This window comes from Amborella trichopoda, chromosome 6 (assembly GCF_054954075.1).
Source record: "Amborella trichopoda isolate Santa Cruz 75 chromosome 6, AtrichopodaSantaCruz75HAP2 v2.0, whole genome shotgun sequence".
In the NCBI taxonomy this organism is placed as follows: Eukaryota; Viridiplantae; Streptophyta; class Magnoliopsida; order Amborellales; family Amborellaceae; genus Amborella; species Amborella trichopoda.
This window is the reverse complement of record NC_142341.1, coordinates 52,338,848-52,357,629: the sequence shown is the minus strand read 5'-3', so window position 1 is coordinate 52,357,629 and position 18,782 is coordinate 52,338,848. Positions and strand designations below refer to the sequence as shown.

The 18,782-nt window shown below is 37.5% G+C and overlaps 1 protein-coding gene and 1 long non-coding RNA gene across 3 annotated transcripts; one reads left to right on the top strand and one right to left on the bottom strand.

Moving 5' to 3' along the window:
- The first annotated feature begins 1,427 nt into the window (after window positions 1-1,427).
- LOC18448611 (protease Do-like 10, mitochondrial) lies at window positions 1,428-14,739 on the top strand. Of its 2 annotated transcripts, XM_006858672.4 has the most exons (8): window positions 1,829-1,934; window positions 3,964-4,209; window positions 8,700-8,895; window positions 9,480-9,739; window positions 12,614-12,741; window positions 12,837-13,040; window positions 13,469-13,519; window positions 14,200-14,739. In XM_006858672.4, the coding sequence occupies exons 1-8, from the start codon at window positions 1,925-1,927 to the stop codon at window positions 14,440-14,442; spliced, it is 1,338 nt and encodes a 445-aa protein (XP_006858734.2). In that variant the 5' UTR covers window positions 1,829-1,924; the 3' UTR covers window positions 14,443-14,739. The 2 variants fall into 2 exon arrangements, with proteins under 2 accessions (XP_088725424.1, XP_006858734.2); XM_088869298.1 differs by lacking the exon at window positions 12,837-13,040 and having other exon boundaries at window positions 1,428-1,934.
- Window positions 5,484-17,123, bottom strand: LOC148781870 (uncharacterized). Its single transcript, XR_016057404.1, has 2 exons — window positions 16,727-17,123; window positions 5,484-5,756 (listed from the first exon to the last, which is right to left on the bottom strand). It is a non-coding gene; the product is annotated as an uncharacterized LOC148781870 (long non-coding RNA).
- Between the last annotated feature and the right edge of the window lie 1,659 nt (window positions 17,124-18,782).

Here is an 18,782-nt window from a genome sequence, read left to right as displayed (position 1 = left end):
CCGGCAACTGCTGGTAGTTCATGACAAAGAGCGGTCCTTAGGCTTATCTCCCTCTCGGACCATAATTTGACAGAGAAATCTCTACCTCCGATTGACTCTGTTCTCATTAGAAGGTGCTTGGCGTCGCGACCAAATAGCTGTGCCCCGCCTCACCGCCCTCGCTGTTGTGAATATTAGTCAAAAGCAAGGTTTAAAAAATGGATCAGTGACCCAGATTGTCCATCCAAAAAATCAAATCGTATCGATAGATCTACAGGACGGATTGGAGAATCACCAGATTTGGCCTTAAAAATATTTCAAAAAATACTAAAAATCCTTCAAAATATTATTTTCTTGAGTTCTCCAACAAAATGATGATATTGCACTATGATTTTTCAATATTTTTATCTAAAATACATAAATACTAAGAACGTGCCTCATGTGTGAGTATTTTTTATTCATTATATTCATTTCACCTTCAAAGTTCTTAACTTCAAACTTAGATGCAACTTAGAGCAAATTGATGGGTATTTAGCACATCTATGAAAACCCCAAATTTATTCCTCGATAATGATCATCTAGGGTTACTTTAGATGGAACTATATATAGTAGAAGACATCAATTTTTCTTGGGGAAATTGCGGATACCTTGCCAACTTGAACTTTCTTAGTAACTTCCTTCTAACAAATTTTTTTATTGCAACTTTCACCTCTGACTAAAAAAAAAAAAAATGCCCTCTTTTTAGTTAAAACACATCTCTCTCCTCTTTCCTTTATGGCAACAAGAAAGGTACTCTCTGTCGGCATAATGTGCATGTGATTAGGTACAAGGGGCCCACAATTCGACAAATATGCCACGTGGTCTAGTAGTTATTTTACTTCGATCCGGCATAAGGGGATATCGGTCCGACACTGTTTAACCTTGGTCTGACAGCTGCACATTGGGGTGTAACAATGATTTATTGTGCTGGTCCGATAATTTTTGACCCCGTTTTGGCAGGTAACCTTTGTTCGTTACACATCCTATGAGGGTGTGATGTGAACTTGTATGGAAAATGATATTTTGGTCCAAATAACTATATTTTTTGGACTTTACGGGGTATTTACTAGAAAACTGATAAAAAAAAAAAGGATTGTATGTATTGAGACGACTTATCTTTTGTATACTATCCAATGTGGAATATGATAGCTCAGGTAAGTCATAAAGTTTAAATTTTTTTTTTTGAATTTCGAACTTGTTCAAATAAAATAAATATAACCACCTAATTTTTCATCCAAGATTGATTGAATGGTATAATAATATATTTTCCCTAAAAGAAATGGACAAAGTTGCTAGGAAAGTCCAATTCGGCAGTACGTGCAATTTTTCCTATTTTTACTTCTAATTTCAAATAATTTGAGTTGACCCCAAGACCCAAAGCCGTCCTCCCCATGAACCCCCTAGTCTCTAACATTCACAGTCGCCGAGTCTACCCTCTCTCACCTGCCCTCCCTTCTCTCTCTAACCATCTCTGATATCTTCCCCCCTCTACACCTCTCTCACCTGCCCTCCCTTCTCTCTCTAACCATCTCTGATTTCTTCCCCCCTCTACACCTCTCTCACCTGCCCTCCCTTCTCTCTCTAACCATCTCTGATTTCTTCCCCCCTCTGCACCTCTCTCCTCTCTCTCCTCTCTCCCCTCTCTCCCTACACCACCTCCACAGCCGCTATGCCCAACCCAACTTTCCGCATTCTCACTCCCCCCATTTGCCCATCACTAACATGCGAAAAGGTCAAGAGGGAAACAAAGGAAGTTGAAGAGGGTGAAACAGAGGGAGGTGAGTTTCAATTTACAGATGCGTATGCTGCACTTCAGCTCGCCATTGATGCTGTGGTGAAGATTTTCACTGTTTCCAGCAGCCCCAATTACGTCCTTCCATGGCAGAACAAGTCTCAGATAGAAACCATGGGATCAGGTACTTTTTTTTTCTTTTCTATTCTCAAGAGAGAGATTTCGATATGCCTGTCAACAAGCCCGTATATCCCTGGCCCTAACCCAGCTCCCGATCCCCACATTCCCGTTTCTGCCGGGACCCGCCCAAAGAATCTTTGACTCTGGCCCAGCCCAAGCCTTATCAGGTTGTGCCGGACGGCCAGGCTACATAGAATATAAAAAGATGGGTACGGTTTGTATAGAGCCGAGGTTCTAAACAATTAAAGTAGAGCGTACCTTCAAATAGTATCAACACATGTAGTTTCATTACTGGAAATCTTTGACATAGCTTTAAAATATATTTTTATATTTAAATATGAAATTCAAAGCTCAGAAAAATAGTGGAGATTTATGAAAACTTGAAAATCTTGAAATTAACGGTAAAAAAATGCTGAACAAAATGCACTATTTCCAAAACTTGCAATTCTTTCTTTTTTTTTTTTTTCTCATGTTCATGTTCATGTATCTTGATGTTGAGATGATCAATTTGAGAATATTTTGGCATTAAAACAACCTCTTCTATTGAAATTTTTGAGGTAGGCTGTAATTTGATTGTTTAGAGCCTCGGCTCTATATAAACTTTTTCCTTAAAGAAAAAGAGGGCTGAACTGGGGTGAGGTCCAGGCCCAGTCCTCCTGTTGCCAGCCACTCTTCGATTGTGAACTGTTAATCTGATAGAGAAGGTTAGTTGTTTGATGTGTTTTTAGTTACTTTTTTATGCATTTTAAAAAATTGAACTTGTTGAACTTCTAAAGTTACTGATTTTTTATCTTTCATTTGGTTATTTGAACGCTTGCTCTTTTTGTTCTTTCAACTCCTGTTTTTGTATTTAACCCAAAAAAAGAAAAACTCGTGTTTTTGTTTTTCCACAATAGACATAATGGTGATTGCTATAGTTATGTAAAGTCTCCTCTTTTTACTTTGATTACTATAATTATGAAAATCCTTATTTTTCATTTGAAATCTTGCTCTTTCCCATGTAACATGGACATTGTTGTCGTTTGCATGTGCCAACATACAAAAAACACGACACCGAAGTCTAATACTTTAGAAACGTGTACACTTCATGTACTTAATATCACTTAAAATCCCACATACGTGCATGGACGCACTGTATATGATAGGCCAATTTTTAGCTTGGCATTTTTGACATTTGTATCCATGTCAAACGCTAGCATGTGTATCCATGTTTATGTAACATAGATATTTTCTTTTCTTTTTGAAATTTTGTAAATATTGGTTATACATAGTTATGAAAATTTTGTCCTTTTATCGTTGTTTGCTGTAGCCATGCAAAGCCTTATTTTTTCTTAAATTTGAAGTATCACTCCCTTTGCTTTTTTTAAATGTTGTAGATAATGATCATTGAAATAGCTTGGTTGAGCTTGTTTTTTGTTTGATTACTATTGTTATGGAAAACCTTGTCTTTTCTATTTGAATGATCACTTTCTTTTTTAATGTTGTACACAATGGTAATTGCTATAGTTATGCAAAGTCTTAATTTATTTTTTCCTTTGATTACTATTATTAAGGAGAGCCCTGTTTTTTAATTGTTCCAGCTGTGCAAAGTCTAATTGCTTCTTGGATTACTATATTTTTATCATATGCTATTCAATCTCTTTGTACATCGATAGTCTTAGGCCATTCTTAATGTTGGTGATTTGATATTTTGATTGAATCAGTCTTGGATCCTTTGTTCTATGAATGCTTATAGAGTATCTAAATGTGGATCAATTTTCGCAATCAGTTTGGAAGGTAACATGAAAATGATCAATAATGTTATGATGCCAAAAAAAGAATCATTTGATTGTATCGATGTTCTCTTTACAATTTACACATGTTGTGTCCATGATGAATAATACCTCTCTTTCAAAAAGAAATAGAGAAAGGAAAAACTTACTTTATTTGTGTACCCTCCTCTAATTCTTAGTATTTCTGATCATAAAGAAGTGGATTATGTGCCTTTTGGTTTTCTTTCTTGTTATTAACAATTTTTGTTCGTTAATTTGTAGGATTTGTTATCCCTGGACGACGAATTCTGACCAACGCACATGTAGTAGCGGATCATACATTTGTTCGTGTAAGAAAGCATGGTTCTCCTGCTAAGTATAGAGCTGAAGTTCAAGCAGTTGGACATGAATGTGATCTAGCTGTTCTTGTTGTCGAAAGTGAAGAATTTTGGGAGGGGATGCACTTTCTTCTGCTTGGGGACATTCCATTCCTACAGCAAGCTGTCGCTGTTGTTGGGTACCCTCATGGTAACTCCTTTTCTTTGTTTTTTTAAAGTTCAGGGTAAGGATTTATTCTGTGTAAATGAGTTTGTGTTTTTTGTGCTCTATTTTTATTTTTTTTAAGGCAAATATCTCAACATTTATTATAAAAAGAATATATTCTACATATAAATATGGAGGGAGCCATTTGTTCAACTTATTTTTTTATGCCACTATCTATATGGAGATGAATTTAGATTGTTGGTTCCTTTAGTCAAATGAAGACACTAATTGGGTAAACAACCGGATTGTTGGTTCCTTTAGTCAAATGAAGACACAAATTAGGTAAACAAGCAGTTACATAATTATGTTACTGTCTGTTCACAGCAGCGACTCGAACTACGCTGCATCTGCTCATGGTTGGTCCCCTGGTCGATAAGTGAGCACGGTGAATTTAGATTGTTGGTTCCTTTAGTCAAATGAAAACACTAATCGGGTAAGTCTATTCCTAGACATAATGCAAATGAAAGGGCATGGAAGCGACACTAGAACTTTATACTTGTTTGTATTATGAATTTACTCATTAATTTTCTATTGGAGTCATACATTTGTTAGGAAATCTGACATGCCCATAGTTGAACTCTTAGGATCTTTTAAACATTGGCCGTAAAAAGGTTTTTTTGCAATTAGGGAAAGGCATTTTATCTATTTTCTCAGCATTAATTTAGTGGGCTGAAAAAGAGGTGAATCTTTATAGTTTATTTTATATGATTGTGACTAGTATGTACTATATCCAATTTTCTGTTTCATAATGGAACTCATCATCAGCTTCTACTATCTTATGCTAGACAAAAAAAGAAGTGGCATATAAAAGGAGTAGCAGAAAAAGGAGTGTCAAATAGTTACCTAACCTTCTCCACATTTGACCCCTCAACCCCATTGAATTCCTTCCAACTATGAGATGTTTTTTGACATTTATTGTCAGAGGATATTGAGGTTGCTAGAATGTAATCAGTACTTTCACTAGCTTGAGCAGCCTTTGACATTTTAATTTAAATTCTGTATTACAAAAGTATAGTATGTACATTTCATTAAGTAATATAAAGAAGAACGTCTAAGATAGATATACCTATTTAGCATGGTTGATCATCTTTTTGTGGAGCATTTCCAGCTACTCTTAACCCACCATTTAAGCTACTCACAAGAAATACTACAAAGGCTAAGATATTATAACTGTATAGTAGAAAGAAAAGAAATGATGCTGTCTAAAAATGAAAAAAGGAGAGAGAAATGTCATATGTTGCAAGACTTGTCAGGTCTAATTTGTTTGTTTTTGAAACTGTTAACTTTGTATTAAGAGGAGAGATTACAATATACAAAAATGCACACACAGAGGTGTTGTGGTGGCAAAAAGGAAAAAAGGGAAAAAACGGACAAGTCACTGAAATTACAAAAAATTTTAAAAAAAAAGTAGCCCAAAAAGACAAACCAGTTGACACAGTTAGGGCGCAGGCAGCAATGCTCCTTGTTTAGCTAGGGTGTTGGCCACTTGATTGGTCTCCCTCCAGGTATGGGTCCATGAAACTTGAATAAACCTGCAAATGTCGAAAATCTCGTCAAAGGTGAACCAAAGTCTCCAGGGTGGGGGCGCCTCTTGAGATGCCCAAGTGATAACATTTTGGGAATCCCCTTCGACAACCAGGGCGGAGCTCCGAACTGAGTTGAAATTTTTGAGACCTTCCAAAAGGGCACGGGGTTCTCCCATTGTGGCATCTTCAATGCCAATGTGGAAGGAGAATTGGAAGTGGGATATATCCAAATTGTTCCTGTAGATCCCCCAATACCTGTCGGACCCCGTTTCCTAAGGGAGCAGATGTCAAAGTTGAGTTTGGTCTCGCTTAATTCAGGGGGTCTCCAAAGGGAAGAGCGAGAGGCCTGTCTTGGTCTATGGTAGACGATAGTGTGCCAATTGAGGATGAAGTCAGAGGTGGAGAAGGAGTTGAAAAGTTTGCCATTAGTGGCCCAAAAGATGACCAACGACTTGACATGATCCAGTACTTGGAAAGGTTATTGATACTACCCCCTGAAGATCCTATTATTTCGCTCTAACCTGATAGACCACATGATGGCTGCTATTGCGCCTTCCATAACAGCGCACCGGATTTGGGCCATGGGAGGAAAGAAGCTAGTTGGACTAGGTAGGGTGCCGATGGTGGAGTCACCCATGACCATCCAAAGAGTTGAAGCAACTGCTCCCAGAGGAGGCTCGCAAATGGGCTCTGCAAGAGTGGTTTGGCCAATCCAGAGGTCCGTCCAAAATCACATTTTTGTCCCGTCTCCAGGATAAAGGCAAAAAAAGGGGAGGATCAGGGAGCAGCAGCGATATAAAGATTTTCAAGTGCCCGAGGAGTTTTGTGGTGATCTAGGGAGGAGAAACCAGGGGGAGTTAGAAAGACAGTATTTGAGTCAGAGGACATTGTGCCAAAGCTGATCTACGAGAGGGTGAGCCTCCACCACCACTTACCCAAGTGGGCTAAGTTGTGTTTGTGGAGACTGCGGATACCTAAGCCCCTTTTGTCTTTAGGTAGGCACATTGCCTTCCATTAGATAAGATGGATTGTTTGCACTATCTCCAGGCCAAAGGAAATTATGCATGAGGCATTCCAGATGTTGAACCACTGACATGGGCATCTGGAAGAGAGACATCTAGAAGATAGGGACATTTGCTAAGGTAGATTTGATCAGGGTGGTTCTTCCTGCAGGGGAGAGGTAGCGACCCTTCCAGGAGGTGAGTTTCCATTTAACTTTATCGATGATGTGGCTCCATTCGGCTTTTTTAGGTTTGCCGTGGCACAACAGCATCAACTTCTGATTTATGATTCATGGAGCTCTGTTCAAATAATTGTGTAGATGGACTTAACTGCCTTTTTGTAGATAATTATTGGATAGCTTAGAAAAGAGCTCTGAATTTTGTGAACGTGTCGACACCTTGTAGTGGTTTGCTAGTAGTTAATGCAACCTCAATGCTTTTGATTGAATGAAATATAGATAATAGAGTTTTCACCATAACTCTAGATTTTCATTCTATCGATGATGTTACATCAGAAACTCTTAGAGTTAATTGAGAAGAAAATTCACCCTTTTTTTGAGAAAGTTTTTTAGGGGTGCAACAAGAGAAGAAAATTTACCTTTTGATGGCTTTTTGTTCCATGTCAAATACCATTCTCATACATTGAAGCTTAATGTTAAAGATGGTTTGAAAGGGATTGATGAAAATCTTGCTAAGGTTTGAGTGAGCACAAAGCAGGTGAAGGCTCAAATTGTCACAAATAGATTTTCTGTGAACATTCTCAACAAAATGCTGGTGAGTAGCATAAAAGGATCATCTCTTTATGTTCCTATGATATGAAATATGCTTTAAAGGGCCTTATATTTTAAGCAAGTGCTCTCTCATTTTAGTTTCTGTGATCAAGGTTGCATCGATGCATCAGCGTCACGAGAATGACTAGACACCAAAGCTATATGCAATTTTTTAACAGTGTGCTTTGATATTATGTAACTTTTTTTCTTTTTAGAAAACAATATCCTATTGCTAACTTGTATCTTTGTGGAATTTCAAAAATTTAGATTTTTTAATTGATGGCACAAAGTGCACTGACTCTTATCTTAGTAATATGTCTGAGAAAGTCCTTAATAAATTTGAACAAATAGTGAGCAGAGTACAATTTGATTTATCTAATTGCAGTATTTTTAAATCCCTATCACAAGATGGTGGTTGTAGAATATGTTGAGCTTATGTGCATATCTTGGTATGAGTGAATGCACACATGCATGCATTGTTTCATGAGTATACAATACAATTATCATCAATAAAAGGAATGCACATGCTAAAGTGGTAATGAGATTGAGGGAGAGAGATCACATGATGATGTTGTGCCCAGCCTATTGACTATTTTCCATGACGCGTTTTCTGAACTTTACCATGAATATTTTGTGTCTATTGTTTCTAGAACCGATCTGCAGAGCCTATAGTTTGATCTTGTCGGCGGCAAAACATAACTCACTTGTGGAACCTACCGTATGTTCCGGGATGTTGTGATTGAATGCATTGTAGTGTTAAACATTTCACAAAACATGTTGATAGATGCTAATGTCATCAAATTGGCTTGTTACAATGAGCTAGTTATCAAGTAATATTGGATTAACCTAGGAAGTCTAACTAATCAGTCGCCAGTTTTCGAGTCATAAATAAAGTGACACCCAATACCTGATAGTATTGCATCTCTGTGCAATTCCATTTGAAGCTTCCACTAGGACAAACCTAGTGTATAGTTAGGTTGGAGTACCCTCTATTGTCCTCAGACAACAAGAGGAGGACCGCTATGTGATGCTTTTGTATGCACGTGAATGTAACAAGCTTTCTGGGCCTGATTTTGATTCCGATATGCATTGTTGATGGAATTTTATAAAATATAAGCAGATGGTTCTACTATGGGATAAGCTTGATTCTTCCTTTTGATTTCCTTGTAACTTTACAGGTGGTGAAAGTATTTCAGTGACAAAGGGGGTTGTTTCTAGAGTTGAGCCAATAAAATATGCTCATGGTGACACACAACTCATGGCTATACAAATTGATGCGGCCATTAACCCAGGAAATAGTGGAGGTCCTGCAATTATGGATGACAAGGTTGCAGGAGTTGCTTTTCAAAACCTTTCAGGTGCAGAAAATATTGGGTGAGTTTTGAAATATATGAGGCAAGCCTAATTTGCCTTGACCTCTTATAGTTCCTTTTGTGCTTCCTAAACTTTTGTGTTTTCCATATTATTATTACTTATAGGTGTGTCTAGTCACTTGCTGCATTAGCCTTGTCAAGTCCTTCAACCTGTTGTCATGTTCTATTTTTAATGTGGATCAAGACTTGGATTAGGTAACCTTTCTTAGACCCAGTCTTAGTAATATGAAGACATAGTTGTGGTGTGTCTGCTATTTCATGATTCTTCTCATATGTTGTTGAATACTTCTCTCTTCCCCTACGTAGTATTGGTTCTACCAGGATTGTTAATCCTACCAATTACCATTAATGATATTTAATTTGTAAATGTGGTAAGCCTGGTATGGGAGACTAAGGCCAGCAGTAGGGCCTTACTGTTTAATTTTTTCTGTCCTATACTTTTTGATCAATTGTTTTCAGGAATATCAACGGCTAGCGGTGCACCATATTGACTAGAAAATATATTATTGGGACAATGTGATGAATTTCACTGATTACCTACTGACTTCTCATGGAGTCTGATCTTTTTCATCTGGCTTTGTGTAGGTACATAATTCCAGTTCCTGTAATAAAACATTTTCTATCAGATGTGGATGAAAGTGGAGAGTATGTAGGGTTTTGTTCGTTGGGCTTATCATACCAAGCTGCAGAAAATGCACAATTACGAGAGCATTTCCACATGCGCCCTGAGATGACTGGGGTGCTTGTGAGCAAGATAAATCCTATTTCGGATGCCCATAGAGTTCTCAAGAAAGATGACATCATGCTAGCATTTGATGGTGTCCCTATAGCAAATGATGGAACTGGTATTTAACCATCTTGACATATGCAATTCATCAAGTTATTTATTTATATTTTGCTTAAAGGGTTTTCTAACCTCAACAAAACCAAGATGTCAAGGTTAGAACAAGGTTTTTTACCCTTAGTTACAAGGATTATCTTCTTACTCTTTGGTGGATTTAATTTTCACTCAATATAATTTGAGTGATTTAATAGGGGCATGAGGGCAATTTATATTAAGCAATAATTTAGAGGATAATAGCATTTTTTCCGTGAAGTTGACATGACACCACCTTTTGGAATTAAGATTTCACAACCTCTTTTGTCTTTGAGCATGGTTACCGGATCACCTTCCTTAGGGGATGCTCTGACTCCTTAGACACAGCTCTGTGTTCCTTGGGTTAATCCCTTGTCAGAGCTCGCTCCTTATTTTATGATGTAATCATTAGATATATGATTAGATGATTTTTTTTAATAATATACATGATTTAGATGAATTTTCAATTATTAATATAACTATATACACTATTCGCTGCTCACTATACTATAGTAGTGTTTATGCATGCATGCAATTGTGGATATCTGTATGTTAGTTATATGCCTTATATATCACAAGGTTTCATGAACAACATTGAAAAACTGGTGTGGTGGTTTAAGGATAAATTTTAGTTCTCCTCCTTGTCATGACCCTATAACCAAATTTTTTTATGGTACTCTCTTACTGTGGAATTTTCATGGTGCATGTGTGTATAGTTTTTTTTTTTTTTTTTTTTGTAATTAAAAAAAAAAGAACCATTTTCAAAAAAATTTAACAATTATTTTATAAGGTACATGCATGATATATAATATAGTATATCATAAGCATATGGTTTGTATAAGATTGAGGCCCTAAACAATCAACGTAAGGCAAATAGTGTTGAAACATGATTTTTCAGTAGTAAAAATCTGTGATGGCCTGAAAATTTATTTTCATCTCTAATTATAAAATTTAGAGCATCAGAAAAGTGTACATTGAAGATCCATAAACACTCTTGAAAATATTGAAAATTAATGGCCCAGATAATGCATTACAAGATGCACTATTTCCTAGACTCGAAACCTCATTTTCTTTCACGTCTATACATCTGGAGGTCAACCTCCTCTAGTGAAGTTTTGAGGTGCAACTTAATTTGATTGTTTAGAGCCTCAACCTTATATAAACTTTTTAAATAATGTAATACGCCATTACGTGTCGCAAGAATAAAATGGAACCCTATGTATAGAGAGGATGTGAGGTACATAACCTTTAAAGAGAAGAGTTTAGGTGGGCTAGATGGATTCCTAATAGATAGGGACTTTAAGATTTTCAAGAAATATATTTGAATCTCTCTCTACAATTTCCTTCCTGTAATTTACATGAGATGCTTTTATCAAAAATCTCATTTCTATTTATTATGGTTATTTAAGCATAATTTTCTATTAAAAAAATCTCATTCCTATAATTTTGTATGGTAGCATGAGTATTCCCATGCAGGGAGGAACTACATCTAAATTTATAATTATATCTCTACCCCAAGGAAAGAATATCATGGAGAGATAAGATGCCTATAATTGAGTTAGAGTCTTATAGATTTTAGGAAATAAATAGGTAGAGATAAGATGCCTATAACTGAGTAAAATATATTAGGGAATTGATAAAGAGATAAGATGCCTATAACTGAGTAAAATATATTAGGGAATTGATAAAGAGATAGTATTGCTGTTAACATTAAAAAAAAGAAGATAGAGAGGCAGTGCGTGTAGAGGAAATTGAAAGGAAAAAATGGAGAGAAAATCAAGGCGATATATAGATTTTCCAATCTTTAGGGGGAGAGAGAGAAAGGGAGAGGGAGATAGAGATAGAGAGAAAGTCAAGGGGAGAGATCCTTGAAGATTTATCTTAGGGAGAGAGAGACAATTGAAAAATTTTAATTTTAGGATAGCATTAATTAAAATATGATATAATATGCTTAAAATTCCAATTATAACCATTTGTACTCATAATAACAAAAATAATATCTATTATTGTTTATTATATTAACAAATATAATAACAATTTTATTTCATAATGTAAATTATAAATATAATTTCCCATTTTATATTAATATTAAGTTCCTAATCATAATGAAAATATTTATAATAAACATATTATAATATGCATTACAATAATTATAATTAATCCTATTTATAAGTGAATATTATGTTGGAATTTATAGTTCTAAATCACTATTAGAATATACAATTAAATAATTATTAGTATAACAATTAGCATATTTATAATTCTAAAATTCTTATATTCAATTATGAATATATTAGTGTTGAACATTTGATATCACATGCATCGCACGTGCATATTACTAGTATGTATATATATTCTAGTGGGCCTTCTGACATGCATCCTCAATGGGGTTTATGTGTGGATGTGTGTGTGAGATGCAACACATAATACACACGCACGCATGCACACACTTTTTGGGGTGTACCTAGGAAAATTCTTGGGGTGCACTTGGGAAACTCTTAGACACCGGATCTCGTGGGCTTCTGAGTTGGGGAACTTTGGGCAAGGGACGATCCTCCGCTCCCACTCCCCAATAATTGTGGCTTTGAACTATTGGATTTGGAGGGTGTTAAAGGTTGAAAAGTCCTTAAACATTTCAATAACTTGCTTTAATGGACTCTTTAATTTCTTATCAACAACTATATTCTGGTAGGATGAACTTACAAACTGATTTGGTGACGATCCTTTACTTGGGCACCGAAACTTAGTCGTTCAAATAGGAAGGATTTTACTGATTATCTATGAATGTCAAATTAAGATTGCAGTGCCACTTATATTTTTAGTGAATTGGGCATATAATATTGCTAATTATCTGCTAATGCAGTGCCTTTCCGGAATAGAGAGCGGATAACATTTGAGCATTTGGTCTCCATGAAAAAAGCTAATGAAACCTCAAAAATAAGGGTGTTAAGAGATGGTCAAGAGCTTGAACTCAGTGTTGTAGTTCATCCTGTGAGTCCACTTCTTGAACTCCATCTTGTAGTTTGTTTAGATATGCTCTCTCTCTCTCTATCTCTCTCTCAACTGAAGCCTTTGGGGATTTGCAGTTAAACGCATTAGTTCCAGTTCATCAGTATGATAAGTTGCCCAGCTACTATATATTTGCTGGATTGGTCTTTGTTCCACTGACCCAGCCTTATCTTCATGAGTTTGGGGAAGACTGGTATAATACATCTCCTCGCCATTTGTGTGATCTTTCATTTCGACGAATGCCCAAAAAGGTTGGCGAACAGCTTGTAATTCTCTCTCAGGTATTGTTCACATAAGGTATTCAGAATGAACGCTTAAATTTTGTGATCCGGCCTAACCAGTGTTTAAAAACTCAATGAGTCAGCTCAGGACTTGCCTTTGTTAACTTGGCTGAAGACCCTGGCAAGTCCCATGGAAATATCTTGGAAAAGAGTCGTAAGATTTCTCAGTCCTTACAAGGCTTGTTAGCCATAGAATAGGCCAAGGCTCATTGAGACTCGGCTACACAACTTGCCTGACTCGGGGTCAGTACCCTAGTGAGTCCCAATCCGGGTCCGGGTTTTAAAGTGTTGGGCCTGGCCCATATTTAGTTGAAAGAGAGAGAGAAAGGGATTGTTTAAGCTCACAATTTTCTTGGAATGTATATGATTATTCTTGTCACCTTTCGAAATTTGATAAAACCAAAAGAAATGACTCCAAAATGTTTCAGGTTTTGATGGATGAAATCAATGTGGGTTACGAGCGGCTCGAAGACCTACAGGTACAACAAAGGTTTTTAACTCTCTTTCCCCTTATCCATATGTTATATTTGGAGGGATTATCTACAAAGAGGCTATTTACTTTTTGTACAAGGAGGTCACAACTATTTCCACTCATTAGATGTCAAATTGGATGGTTTGGGGTGAGTCTAGAAATCCAAGAAATTTTTTTTTTTTTTGAACTTTGTGTCTAATCAATGACACTCTTACAACCACCCATATTGAAATATAAGAGACAAGAATGATTGCGACCTCTTTGTACTAAAGGTAAATCGTCTTTTTGTAGACAATCCCATATTTAGAATGTTAACTTGTGACCTAGCGAGAATGGAGCTGTAGACGTTACTCGCAAAAGTACACATGTGGAACTGTTTTACTCGGACACTCTCCCCCCTTTTCCATTTTTCTCCAACTATCAGTTATTTGAGAGCCATATGCTTCTCCATTATGCGTTTTCTTTTGAAGGATATAAAGGCCCATTTAAAAAAGACTTGTTTTTCCTTTTTCATTTACATTTTTGACAGGAAACTAATCTTTGTCTAAATTTTGTTAAGAAATAAGTCTCATCCTCTTTTAAGAAATAAGTCTCATCCTCTTCATTAATGAATAAAGTAATGAAAAAGACTAGCAATCTCTCTCTCTCTCTCTTTCTTGTTAATTGTGTGTGTGACTGGTGCAACAGGTGAAAAAGGTGAATGGTGTGGAGATCAATAATCTAAAGCATCTGTGTCAGCTTGTTGAAGACTGTAAAGAGGAGAGCCTACGGTTGGATCTTGACAAGGAAAGGGTCGTGGCTTTGAATTATAATAAGGCCAAGCTCGCCACTTCTCACATACTCAAGCGCCACCGGATACCTTCAGCCACTTCCACCGATCTTCTTGACTCGGAGGTGATCAAAGAGGAGGAAGAAGCTGCTGAGGCCTGATGCGATGAGAGGTTCCTCCCCTCCCCCCCCTCTCTGTCTCAGCATGCGCCCAAGAGAAGAACTTCAAAAGCATTCTCACACTATCAGAGTGGCCATAATAATAATGTGTCTTCACCACCACCATCTCCTCTCTCTCTCTCTCTCTCTCTCTCTCTCTCTCTCTCTCTTGTATGAGTATCATGAATGTTCATCAACTAATTTTTATTAAAAATTCTCCTTTTTAGGTGGGTGATGTGGTCTTTGTAAATCTAACACAGTGATGAATTAATGTATCTAAATCAATTAAAATGTTTGAAATAACTGATTTTTTATTGACTTTATATTTATGAAGAAACCTAAAACTAACCTAGAAAAACCCCATGTCAATATGATATTTCACCGGGGTGATAACTATGTGAAGTATTTATTGTATTTTTCAAAATTTATTTGACTAAGTTCGTGTTTGACAACCGGAAACTAGAAGCTAGAAAGCGGGGAAGTTCGAGTTAGAAGCTGGAAGATTTGTATTTCGATCTATAAAATTGTGTCCCATAAGTTGTTTGGAATTCTAAGACTAAATAACCTTGTGTTTAATTAACTATGAAAGCTGCACCCACTTAAGGCCTTATTCGCACATAGCCTCATCGGAGATGCCCTCACCTGGTACAACGAGTTTGTGAGAGACTACTCTGATGTGTTGTGCCTTGAAATGTTCCAAAAGTTCATATCACACTACTGTGGAAATAAGCGGCATTAAATCTCACTCGGCGACCTTACAACCGTCAAATAAAGAATTGATAAACTCTTCAATGAATTCGTAGAGAGGTTTAAAAGTATGGCTTCGAGAGTTATCGAATGCCCCCTCTCTTACCATTCAAAGATTGGGATGATAATGAAGAACGCGAACTTCGAGTACAAGACATTCTTCAGCCATGGCAGCATCCCTCTAAATTGCAACATGATGTCAGAAAGGGTTGAGCTATATGTGAGGACCAAGAGCCTCACAGCCAGCACCAGACTGATGGAAAACCAAAAGATTGCCGAGCATTCAAGAAGAAATAATAACAATAGAGGTAAATCATAATCAAATGGGGAGGTAAATTAGATTGTCATCAATCAACCAAACCGTCAAAATCAAAACCAAAACCAAAACCAAAATCCAAATACCAGGCAAGGCCAACTAGGTGTATGAAATCAGCCTAGGGGTACAAATGGGAATAGGTCGTTTAATTAGCAAGAGACACTAAAGAATTTTACTCCACTCAAACAACCTATGGTGGAAGTCCTTCAACTTCTATTGCATGAGAAGCTATTGGTACTTCCCTCCCCAAAAGAGCTCCCATATGAAGTCAAAGACAAATCCAAATGGTGTGATTGACATCAAAATCACAACGACAATAATAAATAATGTGTTTTATTACGACACCAAGTCCAAAATTTGATTGATCGAGGTGCAGTTGATGTACTGAAACCAGAAAATGAGGATCCCGTTAAGGAGGTTAATCAAATAATGAGAATTTATGCCAACCCCCTGTTGAACAATGACATGTAATCTAGCAGCAAACCTACCATGACAACCCTTGCAACAATTGGTGACAAAAAGGGGAAAGCCATGGTCATGACGGTCCATAAAGGACCAGAGGCAGGGGATCCGAGTTCGTTTATCGTCCCAAGTGAAACATTGGTCGGACTAACTTTTGAAGCACCACCAAGAGAAGCACAATATGAATCAATTCTCCAAGAAGAAATTATTAATATTCTTTCTAACATGGACATTGACGAATAAGAGGTCGAACGAGAGGCCATCGAAGTGGCCCTTAGTGAAACTTTGACTTACCAAGAGGAGGCATAAATATCCCATATGTGACAAAAACATGGGCATATTCTCGAGACCCCTAATTACTCAATCAAACGATAATAACTCGTCAAAGACCCTGCGATAATAGTTCACTTCTCGGGGTCGTGTAGCATCACTTACATATGCCAACCCAAGGGCAGTAGGCATAGCAGTGGTAGATCGAGGAGGACGAATGATTGTCATATGCTCATAAGCCCAAATTTGCAAGAAAATGAAGTAAAAAAAACCCCAAAGAGTCTCGGAACAAGAATCCAGAACTCCGGAACCATCCAGGGCAGGATGGCATGGGCGGCACGACTAGTGTCACCCAGACTGACCTGGGCGACACAACTGGTGCCGCCCCAGCCAAACAGTCCCAAAATTGTCTGGCCCCTTTTGTAATCAATTCTAGGGCATAAAATGATTTTCAAAACATAAGCGAAGTAAAACGAAAGTTTAGAACAATACCTGCAAGATCAGGACACTCCCCTCGATGAATCAGTCGCCATAGGTCACTCGTTTGTGAAGGCTCCGATATATACTCGCTGGTATAACCCGCTCTCTCCCAAAAAGCATGAGCTAGAGGAATGAGAGAACTTTGAACGGTCTTCCGACCACTCAGGAAGATGACCAATCCCAAGAGCACAAAGATGAAGATGCGGATCTGCTCTGCAACCCGGGATCGCTCTCGATTGGAAATTAGCTTATTCCATTTCAACCCAATCACGTTGAGGAGAGTAGGCAGCCCCCAACAGTCACGTACCTAAGAAGGTATGATCATCAGTCGCGGTAGATGGCTAATATGCAATCCCAAATAGGCTCAAACTAAAAAAATTTTGCAGCCTCTTCCAAAGTCAAAGTTGTCACTCTCGTGAGAAGGATGAAGGTATTTGTTCGAAAATCGAATATTTCAGCAAGGGCCTCTAAGAGAAGAAAATTCACATAGCAAGAAGCAATGATCAAGATGCCCACCAGTGATACAAAGGCCATGAGCTCAGGCCATTGCCTAGCAGAGAGGAACCAGACCCTGAACCAAGGGTCGATAACGGGATAACTCTGAACTCTTCTGAGAGTATCACCAATCCTCAAACCGTGAGAGACATGAGAGGGAAGGCCCTTTGGAAAGTGCCTAATCCTGGCAAAAGAAGGAAGAGCCTCTTCCTCTCTCCTAGCTTCACCCTAATCTAGGGTATTTCCTTTACCCTTGGAGAGACCACCATCCTTCTTGGAAGCCATGAAAACCAGGGATAAGGAAGAAGATGAAAAGAAGAGGGAAGAAGAAAAGAACAAGATTTGGAAAGCTCAAAGGTTTTCTAAGAGAGAGAATGAGGGTATGAAATCTCTGTCCAAAACCTATTATATAGACTTCGATATCGAAATACAAGAGGATAAGGCAACCCAAAAGTTGCCAAAATCATGAACAACCAGTTTTGGAAGTCCGTGGATTAGGTATGATAAGGTGTGCCGCCCAAACTGGGGGGCAGCACAGTGTGTGTTGCCTGGGCGGCACTATGAGTGTCGCCCAAAAACGTTTTGGATGTAAATGCCCTTGCTACAATTCCAGAGCTTTTATGGGGTTAAAGTTGGTTTTGTTATGCATTTTCCTTCTTAAAAAGACTGTTTTTCAAATATTTAATTGATTTCCAAAAATTTCAGACACTCCTCTATGGCATGAATCTAAACTGCCAACCAATTTTGGAAGAAAATCTAAAACATTTTTTAAAAAGGAGCACAAGGCAACCTCCAAACCTCTAGAATCAAAATAATTTGATTTTGGAGGTTAGTGGCTTGGGCGGCACAGGCATAGGGTGTGTTGCCCGAGCGACACTACCTGTGCTACCCAAATTTTTATCCCCAAAATGCCCCTGCTCAAGTTCCAGGGCATTCCAGGGATCAAAATTGCTTCCGATATGAATTTTCTCCAGAAAAATGATTGTTTTTCAAATTAATTGATTTTCAACAGTCTATCAAATGCTCTTTGGTGGCATGAGTCTAAACTCCTAACCAAAATCCAAGTAAGAAAACGTCCAACTTGTGCAATGTGAAAGAGCTGAGGCAGAAAGACATCTAACCCATATAGTGACAAAAAGTTCGGGTACCCAATATCAATTCAACATCAAACCCGTGCGACACAAAAGAGTCGGGACAGGTACAAAACCGTTCATCGATGCATGACGTTAAACTGCTTAGAGGGCTCTATGGTTGCAGGAACTAAAACTGCTAATTAAAAATTTGATTTTCGAAATATCTTTCTCTTTTCAAATTTTCACTATATATTTTGCATTTTAAAAAACTTTAATTCTTTTTTAAAAAATGTTTACCTGTCTAAACTCCGGGTTCTATTTCAAACCTCTCCCTATAAAACAAAGGAGTTTGGATACCTGTACATGATGTAACCACCTTGCCACCTCATCTTTCTCTTCAAAATTGACTTTGTAAACATTTTTCCTAAATAGATAAATCCTTTAAAACCTTAGGAAACCCTACGGAAGATCAAAGAAAGTGTTAGGTTAAAATTTTGAAA